At 44.3% G+C, this 20,069-nt stretch overlaps 8 protein-coding genes and 1 long non-coding RNA gene across 12 annotated transcripts; 5 read left to right on the forward strand and 4 right to left on the reverse strand.

Moving 5' to 3' along the window:
* The first annotated feature begins 934 nt into the window (after positions 1-934).
* On the forward strand, positions 935-3,489 carry LOC111072783 (cytokine receptor). Its single transcript, XM_022364841.2, has 2 exons — positions 935-2,067; positions 2,132-3,489. The coding sequence occupies exons 1-2, from the start codon at positions 935-937 to the stop codon at positions 3,204-3,206; spliced, it is 2,208 nt and encodes a 735-aa protein (XP_022220533.2). The 3' UTR covers positions 3,207-3,489.
* On the reverse strand, positions 3,384-8,763 carry LOC111072784 (glucose-6-phosphate 1-dehydrogenase). Of its 2 annotated transcripts, none has more exons than XM_022364842.2 (5): positions 8,392-8,763; positions 5,305-5,417; positions 5,089-5,235; positions 4,798-5,015; positions 3,384-4,735 (listed from the first exon to the last, which is right to left on the reverse strand). In XM_022364842.2, exons 1-5 carry the CDS (start codon positions 8,408-8,410, stop codon positions 3,667-3,669), a joined length of 1,566 nt encoding a protein of 521 aa, XP_022220534.1. In that variant the 5' UTR covers positions 8,411-8,763; the 3' UTR covers positions 3,384-3,666. The 2 variants fall into 2 exon arrangements, with proteins under 2 accessions (XP_022220534.1, XP_022220535.1); XM_022364843.2 differs by lacking the exon at positions 8,392-8,763 and adding an exon at positions 6,430-6,529.
* LOC121404095 lies at positions 7,191-9,022 on the forward strand. The gene is made up of 2 exons (XR_005967692.1): positions 7,191-7,297; positions 8,218-9,022. It is a non-coding gene; the product is annotated as an uncharacterized LOC121404095 (long non-coding RNA).
* A 102-nt stretch (positions 9,023-9,124) lies between these two features.
* LOC111072785 (RNA polymerase II subunit A C-terminal domain phosphatase SSU72) lies at positions 9,125-10,852 on the reverse strand. 2 transcript variants are annotated; one of them, XM_022364845.2, is made up of 4 exons: positions 10,541-10,852; positions 10,219-10,477; positions 10,035-10,155; positions 9,125-9,537 (listed from the first exon to the last, which is right to left on the reverse strand). In XM_022364845.2, the coding sequence occupies exons 1-3, from the start codon at positions 10,765-10,767 to the stop codon at positions 10,054-10,056; spliced, it is 588 nt and encodes a 195-aa protein (XP_022220537.1). In that variant the 5' UTR covers positions 10,768-10,852; the 3' UTR covers positions 9,125-9,537; positions 10,035-10,053. The 2 variants fall into 2 exon arrangements, with proteins under 2 accessions (XP_022220537.1, XP_022220536.1); XM_022364844.2 differs by having other exon boundaries at positions 9,125-10,155.
* An 866-nt stretch (positions 10,853-11,718) lies between these two features.
* Positions 11,719-14,770, forward strand: LOC111082136 (GTP-binding nuclear protein Ran). Its single transcript, XM_022378319.2, has 3 exons — positions 11,719-11,833; positions 13,425-13,936; positions 14,020-14,770. Exons 2-3 carry the CDS (start codon positions 13,502-13,504, stop codon positions 14,233-14,235), a joined length of 651 nt encoding a protein of 216 aa, XP_022234011.1. The 5' UTR covers positions 11,719-11,833; positions 13,425-13,501; the 3' UTR covers positions 14,236-14,770.
* Positions 14,771-15,926: 1,156 nt separating this feature from the next.
* LOC111072791 lies at positions 15,927-16,528 on the reverse strand. Its single transcript, XM_022364852.2, has 3 exons — positions 16,416-16,528; positions 16,189-16,351; positions 15,927-16,122 (listed from the first exon to the last, which is right to left on the reverse strand). Exons 1-3 carry the CDS (start codon positions 16,498-16,500, stop codon positions 16,041-16,043), a joined length of 330 nt encoding a protein of 109 aa, XP_022220544.1. The 5' UTR covers positions 16,501-16,528; the 3' UTR covers positions 15,927-16,040.
* Positions 16,529-16,755: 227 nt separating this feature from the next.
* Positions 16,756-18,710, reverse strand: LOC111072789. 2 transcript variants are annotated; one of them, XM_022364848.2, is made up of 4 exons: positions 18,093-18,710; positions 17,432-17,953; positions 17,224-17,356; positions 16,756-17,145 (listed from the first exon to the last, which is right to left on the reverse strand). In XM_022364848.2, exons 2-4 carry the CDS (start codon positions 17,541-17,543, stop codon positions 17,019-17,021), a joined length of 372 nt encoding a protein of 123 aa, XP_022220540.1. In that variant the 5' UTR covers positions 17,544-17,953; positions 18,093-18,710; the 3' UTR covers positions 16,756-17,018. The 2 variants fall into 2 exon arrangements, with proteins under 2 accessions (XP_022220540.1, XP_022220542.1); XM_022364850.2 differs by lacking the exon at positions 18,093-18,710 and having other exon boundaries at positions 17,432-18,028.
* A 177-nt stretch (positions 18,711-18,887) lies between these two features.
* On the forward strand, positions 18,888-19,395 carry LOC111072790. Its single transcript, XM_022364851.2, has 2 exons — positions 18,888-19,163; positions 19,216-19,395. Exons 1-2 carry the CDS (start codon positions 18,916-18,918, stop codon positions 19,322-19,324), a joined length of 357 nt encoding a protein of 118 aa, XP_022220543.1. The 5' UTR covers positions 18,888-18,915; the 3' UTR covers positions 19,325-19,395.
* Positions 19,396-19,533: 138 nt separating this feature from the next.
* Positions 19,534-20,015, forward strand: LOC111072792. The gene is made up of 3 exons (XM_022364853.2): positions 19,534-19,644; positions 19,706-19,814; positions 19,878-20,015. Exons 1-3 carry the CDS (start codon positions 19,578-19,580, stop codon positions 19,966-19,968), a joined length of 267 nt encoding a protein of 88 aa, XP_022220545.1. The 5' UTR covers positions 19,534-19,577; the 3' UTR covers positions 19,969-20,015.
* The last annotated feature ends 54 nt before the right edge of the window (positions 20,016-20,069 follow it).

Here is a 20,069-nt window from a genome sequence, read left to right on the forward strand (position 1 = left end):
TTTGTACACTTACCTACTTAGCTCTTAGCCCGCGTCAAGCAGATCAAGAATATATGATATATATTTTAAACTAAATATACATAACAAGAAAACTATAATTTTAAACCCGCAACATACTGCAACCCTGCGTCTTCATTCCGTTAAGTTACGTTACGGTGAGAAAGAGACAACTATAGTTCGATGATCGATACCGACGTTTGTTATTGCCATATGACATTCGATTTTTCTATCTGATTAACTAGCAGCTGTCAGAGAGAGAGAGAGATATTTGTATATATATGCGCCCAGTTGAGCTGGGAGCAGGTGTGTGTTGGAAAACATCATTTTGTTTCAAATAGTGCCTCCGTTTTTTGACTGAAAGCCGGTTGACATGTCTAGGGGCGGGGGTGTGGCTACGAACACTAATTTTCCATTTAGTTTCACGTAAATCTCTTTTTTGAGCCAATAATTATTGGCAAATAATTTACTAGTTATCCTATCCTATACAAATGGTAAGTGAAAATCAACTAAATCAACTTTAATTTGATCAAATAAAATGGTTGTAATTTATCGGCATATCGAAACATAAGGAAAAGAAGAGAAAAGAAAACGGTTTTTTCTGAACGCTAATCTGAACACTAAATAGACGGATCGGATGATGGATGAGTTTCACGGTTCAATGGATCAGCATTGCGGTTTAAAATCGGGAATATTCATGTTCATATTTCACTGGAATCACCTCTCTGACCCCGAATTCTGAATAATTCTTTTCTTTTGTTTCACAGTTTGGATGAGGAGGCGGCAGGGCTATCAAATTCGTGCTGATAACAGCATTCAATTCGTTGATTCCACTGGAGCCGGTCAGCTGCATCCGCCGCATCCGCGTGCGCCTTATCGCAAAAAACGAATACAAAAAAAGGCTACAAAGAGAAGAGAAGGGCAAAAGCAAAATAAAATGAGTTGGAGTTGGCGGGCATATTTGTCGTTGCTGGTGCTGGCATCAGCGTGCTTCAGCGTCAGCTGCCAGAGGACTCAGGGGCCGTCCACGCTAACAGTGTCGCGGGAAGAAATACGCTCGGGCGACTCCTACAACGTCACCTGCCGCTGGGATGCGGCGGCTGTGAGCCCTGAGCATATCCAAATCCAGTCGGCCCCAAGAGGCAGCCAAACCAGCCACAGAACGGCGACGGACACAACGGTCGTGGATAGCGTGGATAGTGCAACGGTTGGCGAATGGCAGTACGAGTGCATGCAGGATGGTAGGACCCTCATGGGGCTATATGTTCGAGTGGGGGCACGACTGCAGGTTGAGGACTTTGAGTGCCGCATCAACCTCTATGATGCCACAATGATGACAAACTGCAGCTTCAGCAAGCCGAATGGCGTCAAACTTCATGGGGATAATGTCTCGTTTTATCTAAAGGAGGAAAAACTGCCTCCAGTCCAGTGCACGGACTATCCGCACAACGCCTCCAGGATACTGTGCCGCATTGACCCGGGCGCTATGCCAAAGGCAATATTTGAGCCGAGCCACAGCTACACGCTGAGCATGACCGATTCAGTGGGCAACCAGACGCAGCATTTCATTCGGACGAAAGAACAAGTCCGTGTCCTGGATTGGCCCAACAAAGATCAGCCCCTGACCCCGTCGGGCAATTACAGCTGCTTGATCTGGCAGAATTCCAAGTGGCTTGAGCACTACGAACAAGAAGAATCGATTGAGTGGCAGGTGCGTGTGATTCCCCTGAACGATGCGATCGCCGAGACCGTGATAAACCCCAACGAAACTCGCTGCGACGACAAAAGCAGAACGCGTGAAACTTTTTGCGTGAATATGCCGCCCTATCCAAACCAGCAGTTTGAGCTGAGCCTGCGACGGCGCTTTAGCCTGCCAGAGGCGCCTTGGAGTGAAATGATAACGCGCCAGTTCTGGGTGCCCAAATCGATACCCAGCCGGCCGCCACGACTTCTACCGAATGGATTCTACCTCGATCCCAGATCCAAGGGACTGTACATCTTCTGGGAGCAGCTGAGGGCGCTGGAACACAACGCTCCCAATCTGACCTACAGTCTAACGACCAGCGACGGGTAAGCTTTCGTTTTTGCATCTCTGCCATACATCGCTCATAATCCATTCGAATTGCTTTTCCAGAAAGCAGGCGAGTCGCGTCGGTCGCAACTTTGCCATCTTTCCACACTGGGACGACGCCAGGGACTCCACCATAACCGTATGCAGTGAAAACTCCGAGGGAAGGTCGCTGAACTGCAGCGATCTGTATGTACCAGTCCTAGAAAACGCCAAGGAGCGACAGCCGCAGGCCTTGAAATACGACAAGGCGACACACACCCTCAGCTGGACGGCGCCAGAGATGAGTTCTGGCCTTCTGCATTACACCGTCTACTGGTGCTCCCCCGTCAACGATACCCAGAAGATTTGCGACGATTCGCAGGCCGTGGATCTGCTGACGCTGAACGATGCTTCCCGGCAAGAGCACCGCTTCGACAGATCGATGGAGATGATCAATTTGGGCATAGCGGCCACATACCAGGACAAGGTGGACAGCGGCGGCATGCAATGGTTAAGGGTGGGCCTGCCCACAGAGGCTGATCTTGGCAAGAGTCGGTATCTGGAGGGCATTGTCGCCCTGATCGTGCTCTGCCTAATCTTCATCTCATACCGTAGACTCCATAGATGTTCGGGCATCGAAATTGAATTCCCAAATGGCGTCTACGACGATGTGGGAGAGCTCGGTAGAACGGGTGTGCCCGAGGATGATGACACAGATGACACCAAAGATCCATCCCAAGACCCCAATCCCGATAGCCCAAAAAGCCCAAAAAAGACTGGTTCTGTAATTGAACTTGCTGTAATAGAACATCCCACAGAGCCAACCAAACCGATTCCCGAGCCGAGTACTCCGTTGCCAGTCACTGTTAAGCCATGGATTGCCCTTGCAGGCACAATGCCCGATATGGTGCTAAAAGATGAGACAGCACGAATGTACCCAGCCGAATCCACAACGGGTGCGATAGAAATTGCCACATATGACGCCACTCCACCGACGGCGCGACCAATTCAGATTAAGAATGAGACTGATTCAGACGGAATGATGACTTCTAATGACGGGTACTTCAGCATGGCGGCAGTGGAACCGAATACGAGAAAATTGAATTTAATAATGAACAACAACGGTAATGGCTACGTGACGGCACCGTCTTTCAGATAATCCTGGGCACCCATCAGCCGAATCTGAATCTCTACTGCTTGCTACAGACGGGACTGAATCATCTGCAGCAGAGGAGTAGAGGGGGCTCAATTGACTCATTACATTGACCTACATTACATTAGGCCCTGCCTTCGTTTTTTTTTTTAATGTTATCTTGTATATTATTTATAAAGCAAAGAAAAAAAACATGTTCTCCTACAGACCATAAGAAAATTAAAAATAACTAAAGATATGTACATACATAAGAGACTATGTAAGTAAATAAGAGAGAGTGCAAAAAGGAGTGAGAGAGAGAGAGTTGCTTCAAATGATGTTATGATAAGGATTTTACATACATACATATGTACATATGTACCTACATATATGTAAACGACGATCACAATGTGAAAGAACCACCCAGAAGAATTATCCAACCGCTTATCAACAAATGTGAAGTGTTTCAGTGTTTGGATGTGGTCTGTTATGGAGTGGCCTTGCTGCCGTGCCATTTGTACGATCCCGAGTACTGGAAGTTATTGTCCTCGCATTTACGATCCGCCAGCTTGGGGCCCCGCGATCCGTACTGGTACGCGATTGGCCTAATGTGATCCTTCTCGATGCGATGGAGTATTGGCGTAAAGATGCGCCACGCCTCGCGCAGCTCATCGGAGCGGACAAAGTGCATCTGGGAGCCACAGAAGACGTCGAGAATGAGACGCTCGTAGGCGTCCGGCAGATAAGAGTCCTTGTAGCGATGCTCGTACGTCAGATCCAGCTCCGTCTCCTCGATGTCGAACGTGATGCCAGGACTCTTGGTCATCATCTTGAAGTAGAGTGCCTCGCCCGGTTGGACGCGTATCACCAGCTCGTTGCGCTTTGTGTTGCCCTCAAAAATGTCGCCGGGCACATCCTGGTACTGTATGCGCACCTCCGCCTTGCGCTCGTTCAGCGCTTTGCCGCAGCGCAGTATAAAGGGAACGCCCTGCCAGCGCTCGTTGTTGATCTTCAGCACGCCCAGAGCATAAGTGGGGGTACTCGAATTCTTGTTCACTGTGGGATCGTCCAGATAGCCAGTGCGCTCGTCCTCGGTTTTTCCCTGCGGATTGCCAACATACTGTCCCAGCACCATGTCGTCCAGCTGCAAGGCCTGTATGCTCTTGAGCACCTTCACCTTTTCGTCACGTATATCGTCCGGATGGCAGCTGACCGGCTTCTCCATCGCCACCAGTGAGAGTATCTGCAGCAGATGATTCTGCATCACGTCACGTATGATGCCAAACTCATCGAAATAGCCGCCACGGCCCTGTGTGCCGAATGGTTCCTTGAACGTGATCAGCACCGAGGCAATGTTCTCGCGATTCCACGTGGAGCTGAGTATCTTGTTGCCGAAGCGAATGGTCATCAAGTTCTGCACCATCTCCTTGCCCAGATAGTGATCGATGCGGTAGAGCTGCTCCTCGTCGAAGAGCCCTGCCAGATGGTCGCTCAGCGCCTTCGATGAGACATCGTCCCGGCCGAATGGCTTCTCCACAATCACACGATTCCAACCGCTATTTAAAAGACATTTTATAATCAATTATTATCTGTATGCTACTCGATTCGATCCACCTACCAGACAGACATGCAAATCTGCTTAATGTTGACGGTCACCTCCTCAAAGACGCTGGGTGGCAGGGCCAAATAGAAGATGCGATTCGCCTTGTTCTTGTTCTCCATCAGCTCCAGCTGCTGGTTGAGTAGCTCAAATCCTGTGCGTCCGTCATAGCTGCCAGCCACATACTCGTTGAGGGCCCAGAACTCCTCGTATTTGGTCTGCTCATTTGGCTGCACCTATTCTCAAATAAGGGGGGAAGGTTCTCAAAAGTTCTGTGTTCCAATCTGACATGGTATGTGTGAAACCCACCTTCATGTACTGCTTGCAGCTCTCCTTGAGCTTTTCTATCGACAGCTTGGAGCGGGCATATCCACAAAATTTGGTGGGCTTGGGTAGCAGATCATCTCGGTACAGCCACCACAAGGTCGGGTAGATCTTCTTCTTGGCCAGATCGCCCTGCAAAAGCGCAACAATTGATTCTCACTCTCATTATCAATCATTCAAAAATTTCAATTCAATTCTTACCGAAGCGCCAAAGATCACAAAAGTGTGCGGAATCTTGCCATCAAAGTGGGTGCCCTCGCACACCATGCTGGGCGACTTGAGCGACTTGATGATGAGATCCAAAGCGGTATGATCTGCGGTCATTATTAAATTATTTAACAATGTTTAGTATATATGTATGTAAGTTGAAGGACTGAAAGACAGATTAAAGCCCAAGTATGGTGGGGATCGAAGTCAAAGCTCAACTACCCCGAACCTTGAACGCCAAGGCGTGTCGAATAGAGAGGGTCATGTGCATGCCGAATGGTGGTCGTTAAGTTTTTGAACCGAATCGAATCAGTTATTCCATGAGTCTAGATACAGCCAGTAATTACGAAAGGTATTCGAGCACCCTAAGCCATTTTCAGTTTCAGTTTTTTGTATGGAACAGCCTAGTAAAATATAGAATGAAACAAAATACTCGTACAATAATCCCATCGGGCATTCATTCTTTATAATATTTATATTCACAATCGGAATGTTTCGATTATATCACATCAAATATCAAAGAATTCACATCATATTCGTCGACTGATTCGAACTGATTTTCCATAATCGACAGGACACAATTGTTTTGAATGACACAAACAGAGACCATTCGCTAGTGATTTAAAATTTGTAACAAATAAATTCCTACAAAATATAGAGGATGCATCACTGATGAATTGAAAAAATTCAAAAAATATTTGGAATTCAGATGAATTTTTTATTAATTACTTGGGAATCACTTTCGAACGGGACCAAAATTTCTGGAGTGGATAAAAGTTAAATTTAACCCAGAACGCGCCAATTTCAATATTCTTGAAAATAGTATTGTTGAATATGTTGAAGAGGAAGAACTTTTATCACGAATTAAATTAAATATACCAACTTTCACAATAAAGTTAATGAAAGATATGTCAATTGGTTCAATTAGTTAAATTTCAAAACATAATATCGGTACAGAATTATATGGAAATATGTTTTAATATTAGCTCTAAATTGATTGGTCTTTAGAGACCTTTTGGTACAAATTCTCATAAGCCACAGAAATATCTAAAATCATATCGGGGGGATCGTATATAGTGAGTTATCGAATAGCACCAGTAAACGAATATTTGAACATACTTGAACAAAAAATAGAGTCCTTTTTCCGTTCCTATCGCTGGTCTTTTATAGGGTTTAGTCAGATCTAACTGAATTTTCCGTGTATTGCAGGCCAAAGAGAGAGAGAGAGAGAGAGCTGGGGAACGCGTTGAGGACTCACCGAGTGCACGGAATGGAGTGAATACTTCTGGCCGTGCCAGTGCTATGACCTTATTTATGGAAGGTAAGTGGCAGTCATGGACTGGTGTCTGTGTCCGCCACAGTGGAAAATTGATTGATAAGCACTCGATTAGACTCCCCGGCCCTTGTCTAATCGAGAATGACTCCACAGGTTATCCGTGTGAGACAGCTAGAGAGAGAACTGAAAGGTGCCCGGAACGGGACTCGGGCGCTTTTAGAGGTCACCTCACCCGATCATCAACCGGAGATGCCGGAGATCGGTGCGATTGCGTCTCGTACGAGTATCAGTATCTTCCGATACGGTTGCAAACCAACAAATAACCGAGTGCCACTTACTATTGCATTACTTGACTTTGAAAAGGTACACAGAGACGTCGCCAATGGCAATGGCAGCGCCGTCAAGAGCGACAGCAGAGTGCATATAGCGACACTGCCATGTAATGTCTGGATACATATGTATGTACATATCCAGGTACATATATATATTGTACATAGTATGTAGATGCCAATGTGCCTATGTAAACATCAGCGTGACACGAACTGTTCCGCCCAATCGAGAATACGAGAGTACATATGTATATGTATGTAAGCCCCCTCTGATCGACTCATCTTGGCTGAGACGCATTCAGTTGGCATCACTTGCTTGGGGGCTCCAGAACCGGAACGAGCCACAACAGTTAGCTGAATCTGTGTGGGGTGGCAGCCAAGTGTAAGTCCGAACAAGTCCGAAATGTATACTTTCAGCCAGATATCAAAAGTGGCCGCAATAGATCTGAGGCTGCGATCTCCTGTCTTTCTCTGATCAGTTATATTCTACGCAAGCCACAGGATTTCTACCAATACGTAGAAAAAAAAAACATAATGTAACGTACCTATGACATTGCCAAACACTATCTGATTGGATCAGGGGGCATATGACTCAGTATACATATTTATGTATGTACCTAATGGATTGTATAGCTCCTTCGGTTGACCGATAATCGTGAATCAAACTATTAATCTCCATTGGAAACGTATCCGAAAGCAAAGTCGCGAATTTGACATTGACACAGACGATGGGTGGGGAGAGAGGAGAAAGAGAAGGAGAGGGAGAGGGAGAGGGAGAGGGAGAAGGAGAACAAGGTAAAATAGACATGAGATAATTTTTGAATAAATTAAAACATGTTTTTCGAAAGGCTTTTTGTAAGACCCCCCCGAACACGCACACACAAACAGATTGCACGCAACCGAGTATGCATGTGTGTGTGCTAATAATTTGCGTGTACATTTTTCAATGTCATTACCACAGAAGAGAGCACAGAAGAGAGTGGAGTTGAACCAAAAAGAGAGTGGAGCCAAGCACGAGAGAATATACACGCAACACATACTATGTACATAGATAGAGCAAAAGAGAATGCAGCCGAGGTAGACCGACCTCTGCGGTTCTTTAAACTTTTAATTCGAAAGGTGATTGTCATGGGGAGAGGGGGGCTTTTCTAATCTTGAGAGTGAGTGAGTGCCCCCAGCAGCAGCAGCAGCTACAGCTCGACGTCATTGGTAGATAATTAAAGAGCGCAAGAGCCACCGGGAAGCCAGAGCAGCACCGTTTCGTTTTCTTGTGATAAGACAACCGTCCGTTATATTTTGTAGGTGACCCTAGAGGCAAAAGAACACACATTTGAAGGGCGCGCGCGCACGACTTCAGGCAACCGTGCCATCCATTCACCTGATGTGCGACAGTGATCACATCAAGTATATGTACGCGCACGCATGCGTCCACATCACATCCACACATCACGCAACACGCACTCTGCCTGGACTTACCCTCTTTTAGCGTTGCCATCTTTTCGTCGGTGTGCCGTTAACAGTTAATAACAAAAAACAAACAAAACAAAAACTAGCATAAAAAACAATCGCCTTTGATCAACTTTTTTTTGCGTTGTTTATTTGACTATAAACAAGCTTAAGATTTCGGGATTGGTTACTGTTCAAACAACCAACAGTTGGCGGATATTTCATAAAACAAAGCCAAGCAATTACGGAATTACACCAGAGCTTTATATTTCGGTTGGTTTATTTGTTGTGAAAACGATGCGTAATGTTTGGTGTTTGGATTAACTTGATATTGGTGCGCGGAGCCCTCAGAAAGTAATGGAGCCAAGCGCGCGATCGTACCCTGACTGCGCCAGGTCGAGCGCACAAAACGTGCATGAAGCGTCGGCGGCAATGCCATGGCAGCGCAACAACAACAACCAGGGCCGCTTTGTAAACTGGCAAACCAGTGATCGGATCGGCAACAGGGGCGGATCCAACGCAAGCGGCGAGGGGGCGAAAAAAATGATGTTATCTTAGCGCTCCTTTACTAAAACTAGCATATTTTTATATCATTTCTTTTTTTGTCAAAAACTGACTGCTATGAAAACAATCGTTTACAAATAAAAATCAGTGGACTATATCATATAGTTAGGAACGTTCCATTTGCAAAAGCTTCCACCAACGAAGCTACTCCTCTTCACCCATCTGGTTAGTATTGAATAGAAAACAGAACGACGTTGGTTTTTATAATAATTTATTACGTGTACAGCTTTTTTAATAATTTTATTATTTTAACTTGATTGTTTCCGCCCCTCCCCACTGTGGGGCTTCGGCGATTGTTTGAAACTAACAGCCAGTCTACAATGGTCTACTGCCACACTGATTCGATTAGGTGTCTAACTTTTATTTTTAATTTTAGATTTCTTTAAATAAAAAAGCTATGGTCCGCCCACCCTTTAGGGCTGAATGCGCTACTGGTCTCCTCGGCCAGTTGCCGGTTCTCCGTTGTGCATACTCATACACACGCATCCACTGTACGAGAATCGTAAGAATGGATGTGTATGGGTGAGAGTTTGTATATTGTATGTGTATTAGTCGTCGTCCCATGCGTTTTTTGTGTGGAAAAGGGGGAGCCAGATCGTTACCCAGCCAGAGCTGCCAGTTGGGGAAATTCGGTATCAAATGATAAATAAAATATAAAACTAGGCTAAAATTGTTGAAGTACCATCGATAGTACTGTACTCCTTATTGGCATTAAAAAAATAAGTTGGACGCTCACACATACAAACATATGACATAAAGGAAAAGTATTCAAGCCGATAACCCTACGGCGTATTGTTTGATTGTTGTAATACACACATATGTATCTATGGAGAATGCTTGCTGCGAGTGCGGTTTAAAAAAAAACCAACAACGGTGTCAAATTATGCATGGGGCTGTCTGTTGTCCGTGTTTGTGTGTATAGTATCTGTCAATTTGTTGTTTAAATAAATCTAAATCTCGCTTTCGCTCTCAATCTATGTATGTACAATTCTTATGGCTCCCATTATTAAAGTTGGTATGCTGCTGTTTCCTCCTCACTCCCTTTCTCACGAATGGACTGTAGTATATGTAGCTAAAGCGCAGGTGATGGATAGGAAAAATACAAGTACCGTTGATGAATGTCGGTCGTCAGTAAAAGAGAACCGAGTGCAGGATCACTCGGTTGCGACGTTCTTCAAATTCCTGTATCATTTCATCAATATCATTATCGAGATCGTTTGATTTGGCCAGCTGAAAATGAAGTCAGATCAATCAATGATTGTTTCAGATTCATATTGATTATCATATTCATACTAAATTAATCATATCTGTTATCAGAAATGCCCCCATCAATGCATCCTCGGCATTGTCCACTACGTCGACGTTCAGCACGTGAACGGGGCGATTGTAGACTGAATCCATGGATTCCATGTGCAGCACCACCAAGTCGTAGACACGCTCCTCTACAGTAACAATAATATCAAACTTTTCTTTGGTTTCCTGAAATCGTTCCGGGGCCTTTTTGAGTCGGCGATTGCGATCTAGCATGTGCAGCAGACCGTTTTGTGTGTAGCTGCAGGGGGGCGAAAAACAAATGATATGTAGTAGATGCAGCAAAATTATTCACTCCACTTACAACTCCTTGTCCTTAGACTCCAAGTCGCGGTGTATGTCCTCATAGCTGGTACCGAACTCGTAAACATTCGGCTTGTCAAAGGCCATGCCGGGGAGCTTGACGCGTTCGCCGGTGCCATAGGAGCGCACGTTGAAACCCTTCTTGGCCAGAAAATTGTGCGCCTCCATGGAACGATTCATGTTGGAGGAACAGACCACAGCCACAGACAGTTTGCCCTTATCAGTCATGTTTCCGTCTCGTCTCCCTTCGGCAGTGCAATTTTTTTTTCAGCAAAAAAGAAAAATATACTGGATATGGAATATATCAGTGTGACCGCGGACTTACCGATAAAATATACCGCTTGACCCTCTCACATATACCGAAATATACCTTCTTATTTTCAAAATATACCGTAAATATACCGATTGGTATTGAGCTATTTAAATTATTTATTTATTAAGATTCATTTTAATACATTATGAACTAATATTAATATTAATTGTATGGAGCGCTAGCATCGGAACTTTTGGCTCTGTACGGGACAAAAGGGTCAAGCTATTTATATTTGTTTATTATTTGTTTCTACATTTTTGTAAAACTAATGCAACCATAACGTATTATTTTTTCGGTATATTACGCTTTAATAATATTCCGGTATATTACTGTATATTTAATAAGGTAACGCTATTCTCCGCCAGAGGGCGCTCACTACACGAGGAAAAGTGTTGGTTTAGAGAGGGGGAAGTCGGTATATTTACGGTATATTTTGGCTATATGAAGGTTTTTCGGTTAATTTCTGAGGGTCAGGCGGTATATTTTAGCGATAGATCCGCCGTCACACTGAAATCCACACTGTTGTGCCGTCAAGCGACAAGTAAAGCTGTCAAACGATTGATAGTTGAGCCATCGATAGCTTTGAATGTTTTGAAAAAACAATCGATACTATCGTGATAGTATCGGGCTCAAATAATTATTAAAAACCATTGAAACCTTTTAGGAACTTGTCCATTGTAAAAATTAGATGCCACCTGTCGATTTTTTTACAAATTTGTCTTCGTATATTATAGCAGCCAATCCAAACATATCAAAAGCGCAACGACTGTAGCTCGATACTATCATGATAGTCTCAAAACCGTCGATAGTAGAGGCCATCAGTAAAATATCGATACTATCGATAGTGCCCTCGATGGTTTGACACCTCTAGTTGTGCCGACAAGCGACAAGGGGGAAGAAAGAAAAAAGTGTTCGTGAAAAGTGTTCGGAGTGGTCGTCGTGAAATTTTGCTAGTGTGATTGATCAATCCGAAATTAACATGTAAGTATAAAATTAAAACTCGCTCATGTTTTTCTTTGCGCAAGAAGTTTGTGAAAAAGAACTGAGGTGCGGCGTACGGACATTGCCCACTGCAAAACTTGTGATGGCGGCGCGTCGGTTTCTTTCGGCATTTCGGTGCGATTGGGCATTGCATTTATTTCGTACAAATATTCTTGCTAATGGCAGCACCGGCTTTCAGTTGCCTAGCTTAGTTTTTTTTTTTCTGTTTCCTCGATCTCGTGCTCCGTCCCTTATCCAATCCGTTTGCTCATTTAGGGTGCTCCGCTGGTCTGGCGTCAGGGGCGACGTGGTGCCGCTTCTAGAGCCGCGTGTTGGCATCAGAATGTGTGTCTGCATGTGCGTCTGGGTCGGACCAGGTCAGCAAAAAGCTTCACCACTGCCCGGCAAAAATTTCCATGTGGATGGGCTAGCATAAAGAGCAATTTTTTCCATCCGCCGGATTGGCAACTGCTATTTATCGCACCCAATATTTTGTGAGGTTAAACATGAATTGCAAAAAAAAAAATAAAGTAGAAATTTGCGTCATATTTGAGACCGAAGCTGGCGCATGTGTCGGCAGCAAGAGCGTCGACAGCGGCGGCGTCTGGCCGGCCCGTTCATAGTGTGTGTGTGTGTGTGTGGGTCTGTTCGGGTGTGTGCGTCAACATTTGTTATTTCGTAAAATTTTTTTATTATTATGAGCATTAAATGCTCTTCGGTGGTTTGTAATTATGGTTGAAACGCTTGTGGCTACCACAGTGGCATTATTTCAATACATATATTTCATGCCGGCCTGCATTTTGGCGCGCTTTATTTGCGTCTATGGCTGTGGTTGCTGCATGTATTTGTTTGAGTGGGGGGAAGGGGCAGCGTTGCTACAGTAATGGAACTGAAGAGAGTTACTTTTTGCCTATTAAGCGTAAAAATTGTTGTTTTCTAATTTTGTTGATGGGCTTTGAGCTCAAGCATTTTCAACCATGACTTTCTGTTTTGAATAGGCAGCACGAGTGTGTGTGTGGCCAGACTTGCGTTTATTTGCGAAATAAAAATATCCTGTATATTGATACGTTTTTGCGTGAGTGTGTGAGTACGATTTCAATTTGCCAAATATTTCCTTCCGTATTTGGGCATGCGTTTTGTGTGTGTGTATTTTGGTTCTTGTGCGTAATGGAATTTTTCGCTTACAACAATTATTTGGTGGTGTATACCTGCCCTCTCTCAGGGACAGCAGCAGCTGCCTGCAGTATCTCGTTCTCTTTCTGTCTCTCCATCTGCTCTAATGAATGTTGTGCCCTGCTGTTGCAATCTATCGGGCTCCCTTTCACACACACACCCGTCTGCTGGCTTAGCAACAGCTGTTTGCTGTCCTTGGCGGGCTTTGGTCGCATCCGCTGCTACTGCGTCATATTTTGTTCGAGCCCACGTCAGGACTCTCGCAATCAGTCGCACCGCGCTCGGCCAACTACAAACACATCTCCAGTTCGCTTCCAAAAAAAACAAAGAAGCAAAGCAACAAAAAAAAACCCCCAAATAATAATTAAAGAAACGAAAAGATTTTGAAAAAAGTGTAACCTACTACCACTGCTTACAGCTATCGACGCTCCACTTGCGAGAAACATTTGAGTCTTCCCGAAACCAATTGAAATCGTTGAGAGTATAACATTCGATATGGCTCAGGAAGGTCAGGATATTCCCACTTTCAAGTGTGTGCTGGTTGGCGATGGCGGCACTGGCAAGACTACGTTCGTCAAACGCCATATGACTGGCGAATTTGAAAAGAAGTATGTGGCCACACTCGGTGTGGAGGTGCATCCTTTAATCTTCCATACCAATCGTGGAGCTATCCGTTTCAACGTATGGGATACAGCAGGACAGGAGAAGTTCGGCGGTCTGCGTGATGGCTACTATATTCAAGGACAATGCGCGGTAGTTATGTTCGATGTAACTTCCCGAGTTACATACAAAAATGTGCCCAACTGGCACAGGGATTTGGTGCGTGTGTGCGAGAACATTCCCATAGTTCTCTGCGGCAACAAAGTCGACATCAAGGACCGGAAAGTTAAGGCCAAAAGCATTGTCTTTCATCGTAAAAAGAATCTTCAGGTAAGTGTAAAACGGCGGTACCACCGGCCCACTGCGATGTTATTAATTCATGGTTTTATCCGTTCTTCTTTCATTCCACGCAGTATTACGACATTTCGGCCAAGTCCAACTATAACTTCGAGAAACCATTCCTCTGGCTGGCCCGCAAGTTGGTTGGCGATCCCAACCTAGAGTTCGTTGCCATGCCGGCACTCCTGCCGCCAGAGGTAAAAATGGACAAGGACTGGCAGCTGCAAATCGAACGTGATTTGCAAGAGGCCCAGGCGACCGCCTTGCCGGATGAGGATGAGGATCTTTAAGCGAGAAGCGTATTTAAAATAGTTAACTGAGAGACGGCAGGCCTATGCACACACAACATATACACATACCCACCACAACAATCACACACACACAACATACAAAAGACGGCTCCAGTACCAGAAAAACGAAGATAAATCCCCGCACGACCAGAGCAACTGCAGCCGAAACAAACAAAATCGCAAGCGGCTGCTTGCTCTCCACCCAGTGATACATCCAGAACTGTTTTGGCAGCTAATTTTGTTTATCTGACAAACGTTTGGAGATATCACAACACAGCAGCAACACAACAGCAACATAACCAGGAATCCAGAACACAGAAACAGCAGCAGCAGCCACTCCACCAGTGATGCATCCACAACAACAACAACAACATCAGCTGCTGCTGCCCAAAGTTAGGAGACCTCCAGATGGACACAACAACACCCTCAACAGCAGCACCCCAACCCCGTTTTCCAGTTAGTCGCTCTATGAAAATAAGTGCATAGTTTTTTTTTTTTTATAATTAAATTTTGTTTTGCCCTGGGGCGAGTAATTAAAAAAAAAAAAAACAAAAGAGAACACGAAACATAAAGTTTGAAAAAAAAAAATAAAGAAAAACGAATTTTTGATTTAGTGTGTGCGTGTGTTTGTGTACCACTACTACTACCAATCCAATGCTATCCAATAATATAATTTCGAAAAAAAAAACAGCCCAAAAACATTCAAGATATAGTCGTCTTCTATATCAATGTAAATGATGAACAGACGTACACAGACAAAGAAAGATAGAGAGAAGAGAAGAAAAGAAAGGTTGGCGCACGCCTTCATGGAAACGAGCGAGAGGGCCGAGCAGCGCTGCGCCGTAGTAGTAGTTGTAGACCGTAGAAGTAGGCGTAGGCGCTGGAAAAAGAACTGAGTCGATGAGAAAGAAGAGAGCCAGAGCCGCCCGCTTAATCCTCTCCACATGTTATTAATCTAAGAAACTATGAAAAATAAAAACACACAAAAAACCTTCAAACAACAAACAAAAATAACTTGAAAAACATACGTTTTGGTATTGTATGGAAAAAGAAGAAAAAAATAAAGGAAAGAGAAACGCCAAAATTTAAACTGAATTTTCATTAGGGAGATTAGGATTAACCTCCTTCCTATCATTGTCTTTGGTTTATATCTAAATGGAGGAAACTCGTCCCTACACACAGATCTGTGCAAGTGTGAGAGTTGATAAACAGCGAATGACACGTATTAGCAAAGAATGAAGCTGATATAACTATTGTATATTTTTTTCAAAGATTAGTTTCCTGTAGATTCAGCCATCATCTAGGGCACATTAATACCATTGTAATCCGCCTTTTAAGTACTCCGTTGTATGAAAAAGATAGACTGTAGCAAAGGGTTTTGTTCTGTAACACTATAAGAAAGAAAGAGGAGCAGCTCATGAACGAAAATTAGTAGATAAAGAGCAAAAGGCTTCCAACATCGCTTCGGCAGAGTGGGGACAGGACAGTGCATGATTATTGCTTTAAGCTGCGCCACTGGCTATGAATTCGAGATTTAATTGCTTATATCCGGGCCGCGCTGTGCTGTGTGAACACCGACAACTCAAAGTAATATGAAAAAGCTTCTTTGCTGTAGGTTTTCCTTTTGATAATACCTGAGATATCATCCTGTAACATCAGTTTTCGTTTAGCTTTCGTTTGATTGCAATTTATTCATTATACATAAATGATTATTATTGTCTTCTACTTCGCGAGTATTGTTGTATTTTAAGAATTAGGAGAACAGCAGGAAAATTCATACGTATTCTGTGCTCCTCCAGATCTGCCTACGGACACTTGAGACAACAGGCTGGATAGACGCCCGTAAAGCGATCCTTATTGGCACAATTGATCTTGTGCTGGGCACAGCTGAAAGTGACACAAAATAGATTCTAGACGTACCACTCGGGCCCCATAGTATTTGGTTGAACTTACTCCTCCACCATGATCTTAAAGGTATCCGTGCAGATGGCACGCTTCAGACATTTGCCATCCTGACCAAAGTCCACATAGTCCTGGCCACGCTTCAGCAGCGGCAGATACTTGAGAAATATGGTCTCCCCCTCTGAGTTACGATAAGTGCACACCGGCTCGCTGGCTGTTTAGGGATACACAGAAATCATTGAAACCGAGAAAAATGTTTGTTCCACTGGCTCTCTCACCCGCATCGATGGTGGATGGGATCACCAGCAGCATTAGCAGCACGGCGGAGAAGCACAGTAAGATCGAAACAGCGCTGGTACGCATCTTGGCAATGTGGAAACGAGACTGAAACGATGGTGAGGCAACCTGTTTCCTATTTATAGTTTGCACTTTCGTTGCGATTCATGTGTGTAGAAGTAGAAACTGGCATTTGCATATTCACAGCGAGCGGCTCTACGATCATCGTATGATGATGCTGATGATTGGCCCCCCACTGGCTGGGGGATGGAGACAACTGGACAACTGCGGAACAGAGCAAATTCAGAAGCGAGGAAACGAGACAAAATCTGACCTACCGACCACACCACATGCCAGGCTTCTTAATTGTGTAATTGTTCAGATTGTGCAACGCCATTGTAGACATAACGTAACATACAAATTTAAAACTCTCTCAACTTGTGACAGTCGTACGAGTAAATCGAAATGTATTCCCTTAGATACGAGAAATCTATTGATGTATAGAAAACAATGATAATACTACAAAAATACGATCCATTGCTGGAGCAGCACACAACCTATAGTTTAACAAAGAGTAGTCGTACGGGCGCTCATCCAGTTCCGGCCTAGATGTAGTTGCTCTCCGGCTCCTGCTCCTGGCAGATCAGCTTGGGACAGCAGTCGGGGAATGTGCGCCGCATATCGCTGGCAATTTTACACCTTTCGTTGGGCACTAGATTATGGCGGCCGCAGCTGCGCATTAAAAAAAAGGGGGGAATTCTCTCATTAGTAGCTTAGCCAGTACATGTGAATATTCCTCTGAATACTTACTATCCAATTTCGAGAACATAGTCCGGCCGACAGTAGATGGATTGGCAGTAGCCGTCGCGATTGATTGGCTTGTAGGACTGCTTCTTGGGTATTGCCTGATTGAGCTCCTCATAATAGCACTGTCCGGGATAATCTGCGGGAATAATAGGCGGGCGGGTATGCTTCAATTGATACCGAGTGATGCTGGGTATTTCGATTGGATGCAAACCTGGATGCACAGCATTGCCGCGGTATGTCACATCGCCCCAGGCCATGCCACAAATGGCTAGGAGCAGGAGCAAAAAATGACAGCGGAGTCCTCCGGCTCGCAGCATCATCATTATCAATTGCTGCAGTAAACGCAAAGCGAAAAAAGGAAAGAAATCAAAAGATTTCCCGACCTGGGCTCTTGTGCGCTGCCCGTGCGACTGAGTCAATTACAATTAATTGTTGTTGCTTTTATATAAAATTAATATTAAACATTTTACACTGTCTGTGTATGTACGTGTGTGTATATCGCATCTGTAGCGCTGTGGCTTTTGTTTGTGCGACGACTTAAGGCGTCCTCCGCTCTAGCTCTAGTTTAAATTAATTAAGCCAGCCCCAGGCCCTGAAAGCGAGAGTGCGCGGGGCAGTGGCAGTACGGTTCCGTTGTATCGCATGGTGTGATGGCGGGTAGAGGGAATACACATCCACATCCATGACAGTTAAGTGCCACGGTTCGAGAAACTGTGGCAAGGTTGCTGCGCCGCTAAAAAATTATCCAAACACACAAAATAAGTACAATGCTTGACAAAATACAATAAAAGAAAATAAGGCCTAGGCCACGACTGCCGAAGTTTTTGATACTCTTTTTTTGTACTCTGTACATATGTACACACTGCACTCACATGAAAATGGTTTACTTTGCATTTTTGTTGTCATTTTGCGTAATTTATTATAATATCCTCCTCCCTACAAGGGTATCAGAAGAATAGTCGTGAGCATTTGTCAATTTAAATTTCGGCCAAACACAACGACACGACACGGACACAAGCAAGCAAGCACTCATGTAAATGCATATGTATATTAAATGGGATTTACTGCTTGCGAATGCATTCTAGACGGCTTAGCCTGCATTTGCATTAATTAACTGTAATCGAGTGAGGAGAAGATACGATATCGAGAGAGTGATGTGACCGCCGCACCGCATGTGACTCTAATTGAGCCAATGAACTCTTTCAGCACTGGCTAAACGAGGTAAGCTGCGCTGCATGTATTATGTTGGCATCATCTGTTTGCGCACCCACGCACATTCACAACAATGCTGCAATGGCACCCGTTGGGCAGTGTGCTTTCGATTCAATCATTTTGGTTACATTATTTGATCATTTTTGAAATATATATTTAAGATTCTTCCAGTAAGTGCCTTCCTGCCAGTCGATTGATTGGCGGCCGGCCACTCACTAAAACGATTTCATTTCCTTTGTATTTGATATTGATATTGTTATGGACTTTCTGCAGCCACATCGCTTCGAGAGCAAGGCAAACCTTAAACAAATCACTCGACAACGACAATAGAAAACCGTAAATGATTGCAAAGCACATACGAGGCGCTCTATATATATTTGTTTACATATAAGCCCCCAAAGCTGATAACAGAACCCTGTCCGAGGTGGGACTGCCCTTATAAGCGGCGGATCCGCCGCTGGGCAGCCAAAAATCAGAAGAACCATGAATAAGCTGCTAGTGCTGATCGTCTCCGTGTTCATCCTGCTACAGCTGGCGGCGGTTAATGTCAATGGCAATGGCTTCAGCACACAGTATCGGGGACACACACAACACCCCACACTGGCCGGGCATTGCTACTACGAGGAGTTGGATCTGGCTGTTCCACTTAATGGCGAAATTCTGCCGATCAATCACGAGGACTACTGTGTCAAGGTGCTCTGTGCCGATGATTACCTACTGATGATCAAACAGTAAGTGGTCGTTACACACATATACATTATGTTCAAAATCCCCCATCAACAGCTGTGAGCCGCAACCATTTCCGCTTCCTGGATGCCAACTTTCGTCCGGTAACTATGCGGTACAATTCCCCGAATGTTGTCCGCAGCTAGAGTGTCCCAGTCGTACATAGTATTTTGTTATATGATTTTTAAATAATTATATGTATGTATATAGCTTTGAAATATATTATTTTTGTATTGCATAAAGCCTGTAGTATGAAATCAGTTTGCATTGTGTATGGTTGACCTTTTGATAAACCCATCGAACCCCGTGACCAACACGGGCGCTGGGGAATCTAATCTTCTCTCTCTCCCTCTTTAAGCTAGAATAGAACTATATATTGCAAGACGCACAGCGACGGTCAGCTCAGTTCGATCAGAACAATGAAGTCGCTTACTTTTGTGCTGTGCCTCGTGGTGCTTGGCGCCCACTCGCTGCTGGTTCTGGCCGGTAAGTGTGCAAAATACTCACACTTTAAGCTCATGTATGATCTGATCTAATGTATTGGCAGCGGATTGCGAGATAGATGGTCATCAGTTGAAAGCGGGTGAATCGTACAAGCCAAATGGTCGATGCATACAGTACACCTGCAAGGCACCCAAACAGATGATGGGCGTTAAGTAAGTACACATGTATACCCAGAAAGGAGATCCAACACTCTCACTCTATTTGGTACGTTTTAGTTGTCCTCTGGAGAATAGTCTGAAGCCGTGCAAGCTGGTTGGCGATGTAACGAAACCATTTCCCGAATGTTGTCCCAAATTTCAATGTTGATTACAATAAATTTGCATTGCTAATGTGGTAATCACTTCACTTACAAAGACCAAAAAATTATTCATTTATTCGGTTTGGTATACATGCTTGAACTATGCTCA

The sequence above is a fragment of the Drosophila obscura genome, unplaced genomic scaffold, assembly GCF_018151105.1.
Source record: "Drosophila obscura isolate BZ-5 IFL unplaced genomic scaffold, ASM1815110v1 contig_185, whole genome shotgun sequence".
In the NCBI taxonomy this organism is placed as follows: domain Eukaryota; kingdom Metazoa; phylum Arthropoda; class Insecta; order Diptera; family Drosophilidae; genus Drosophila; species Drosophila obscura.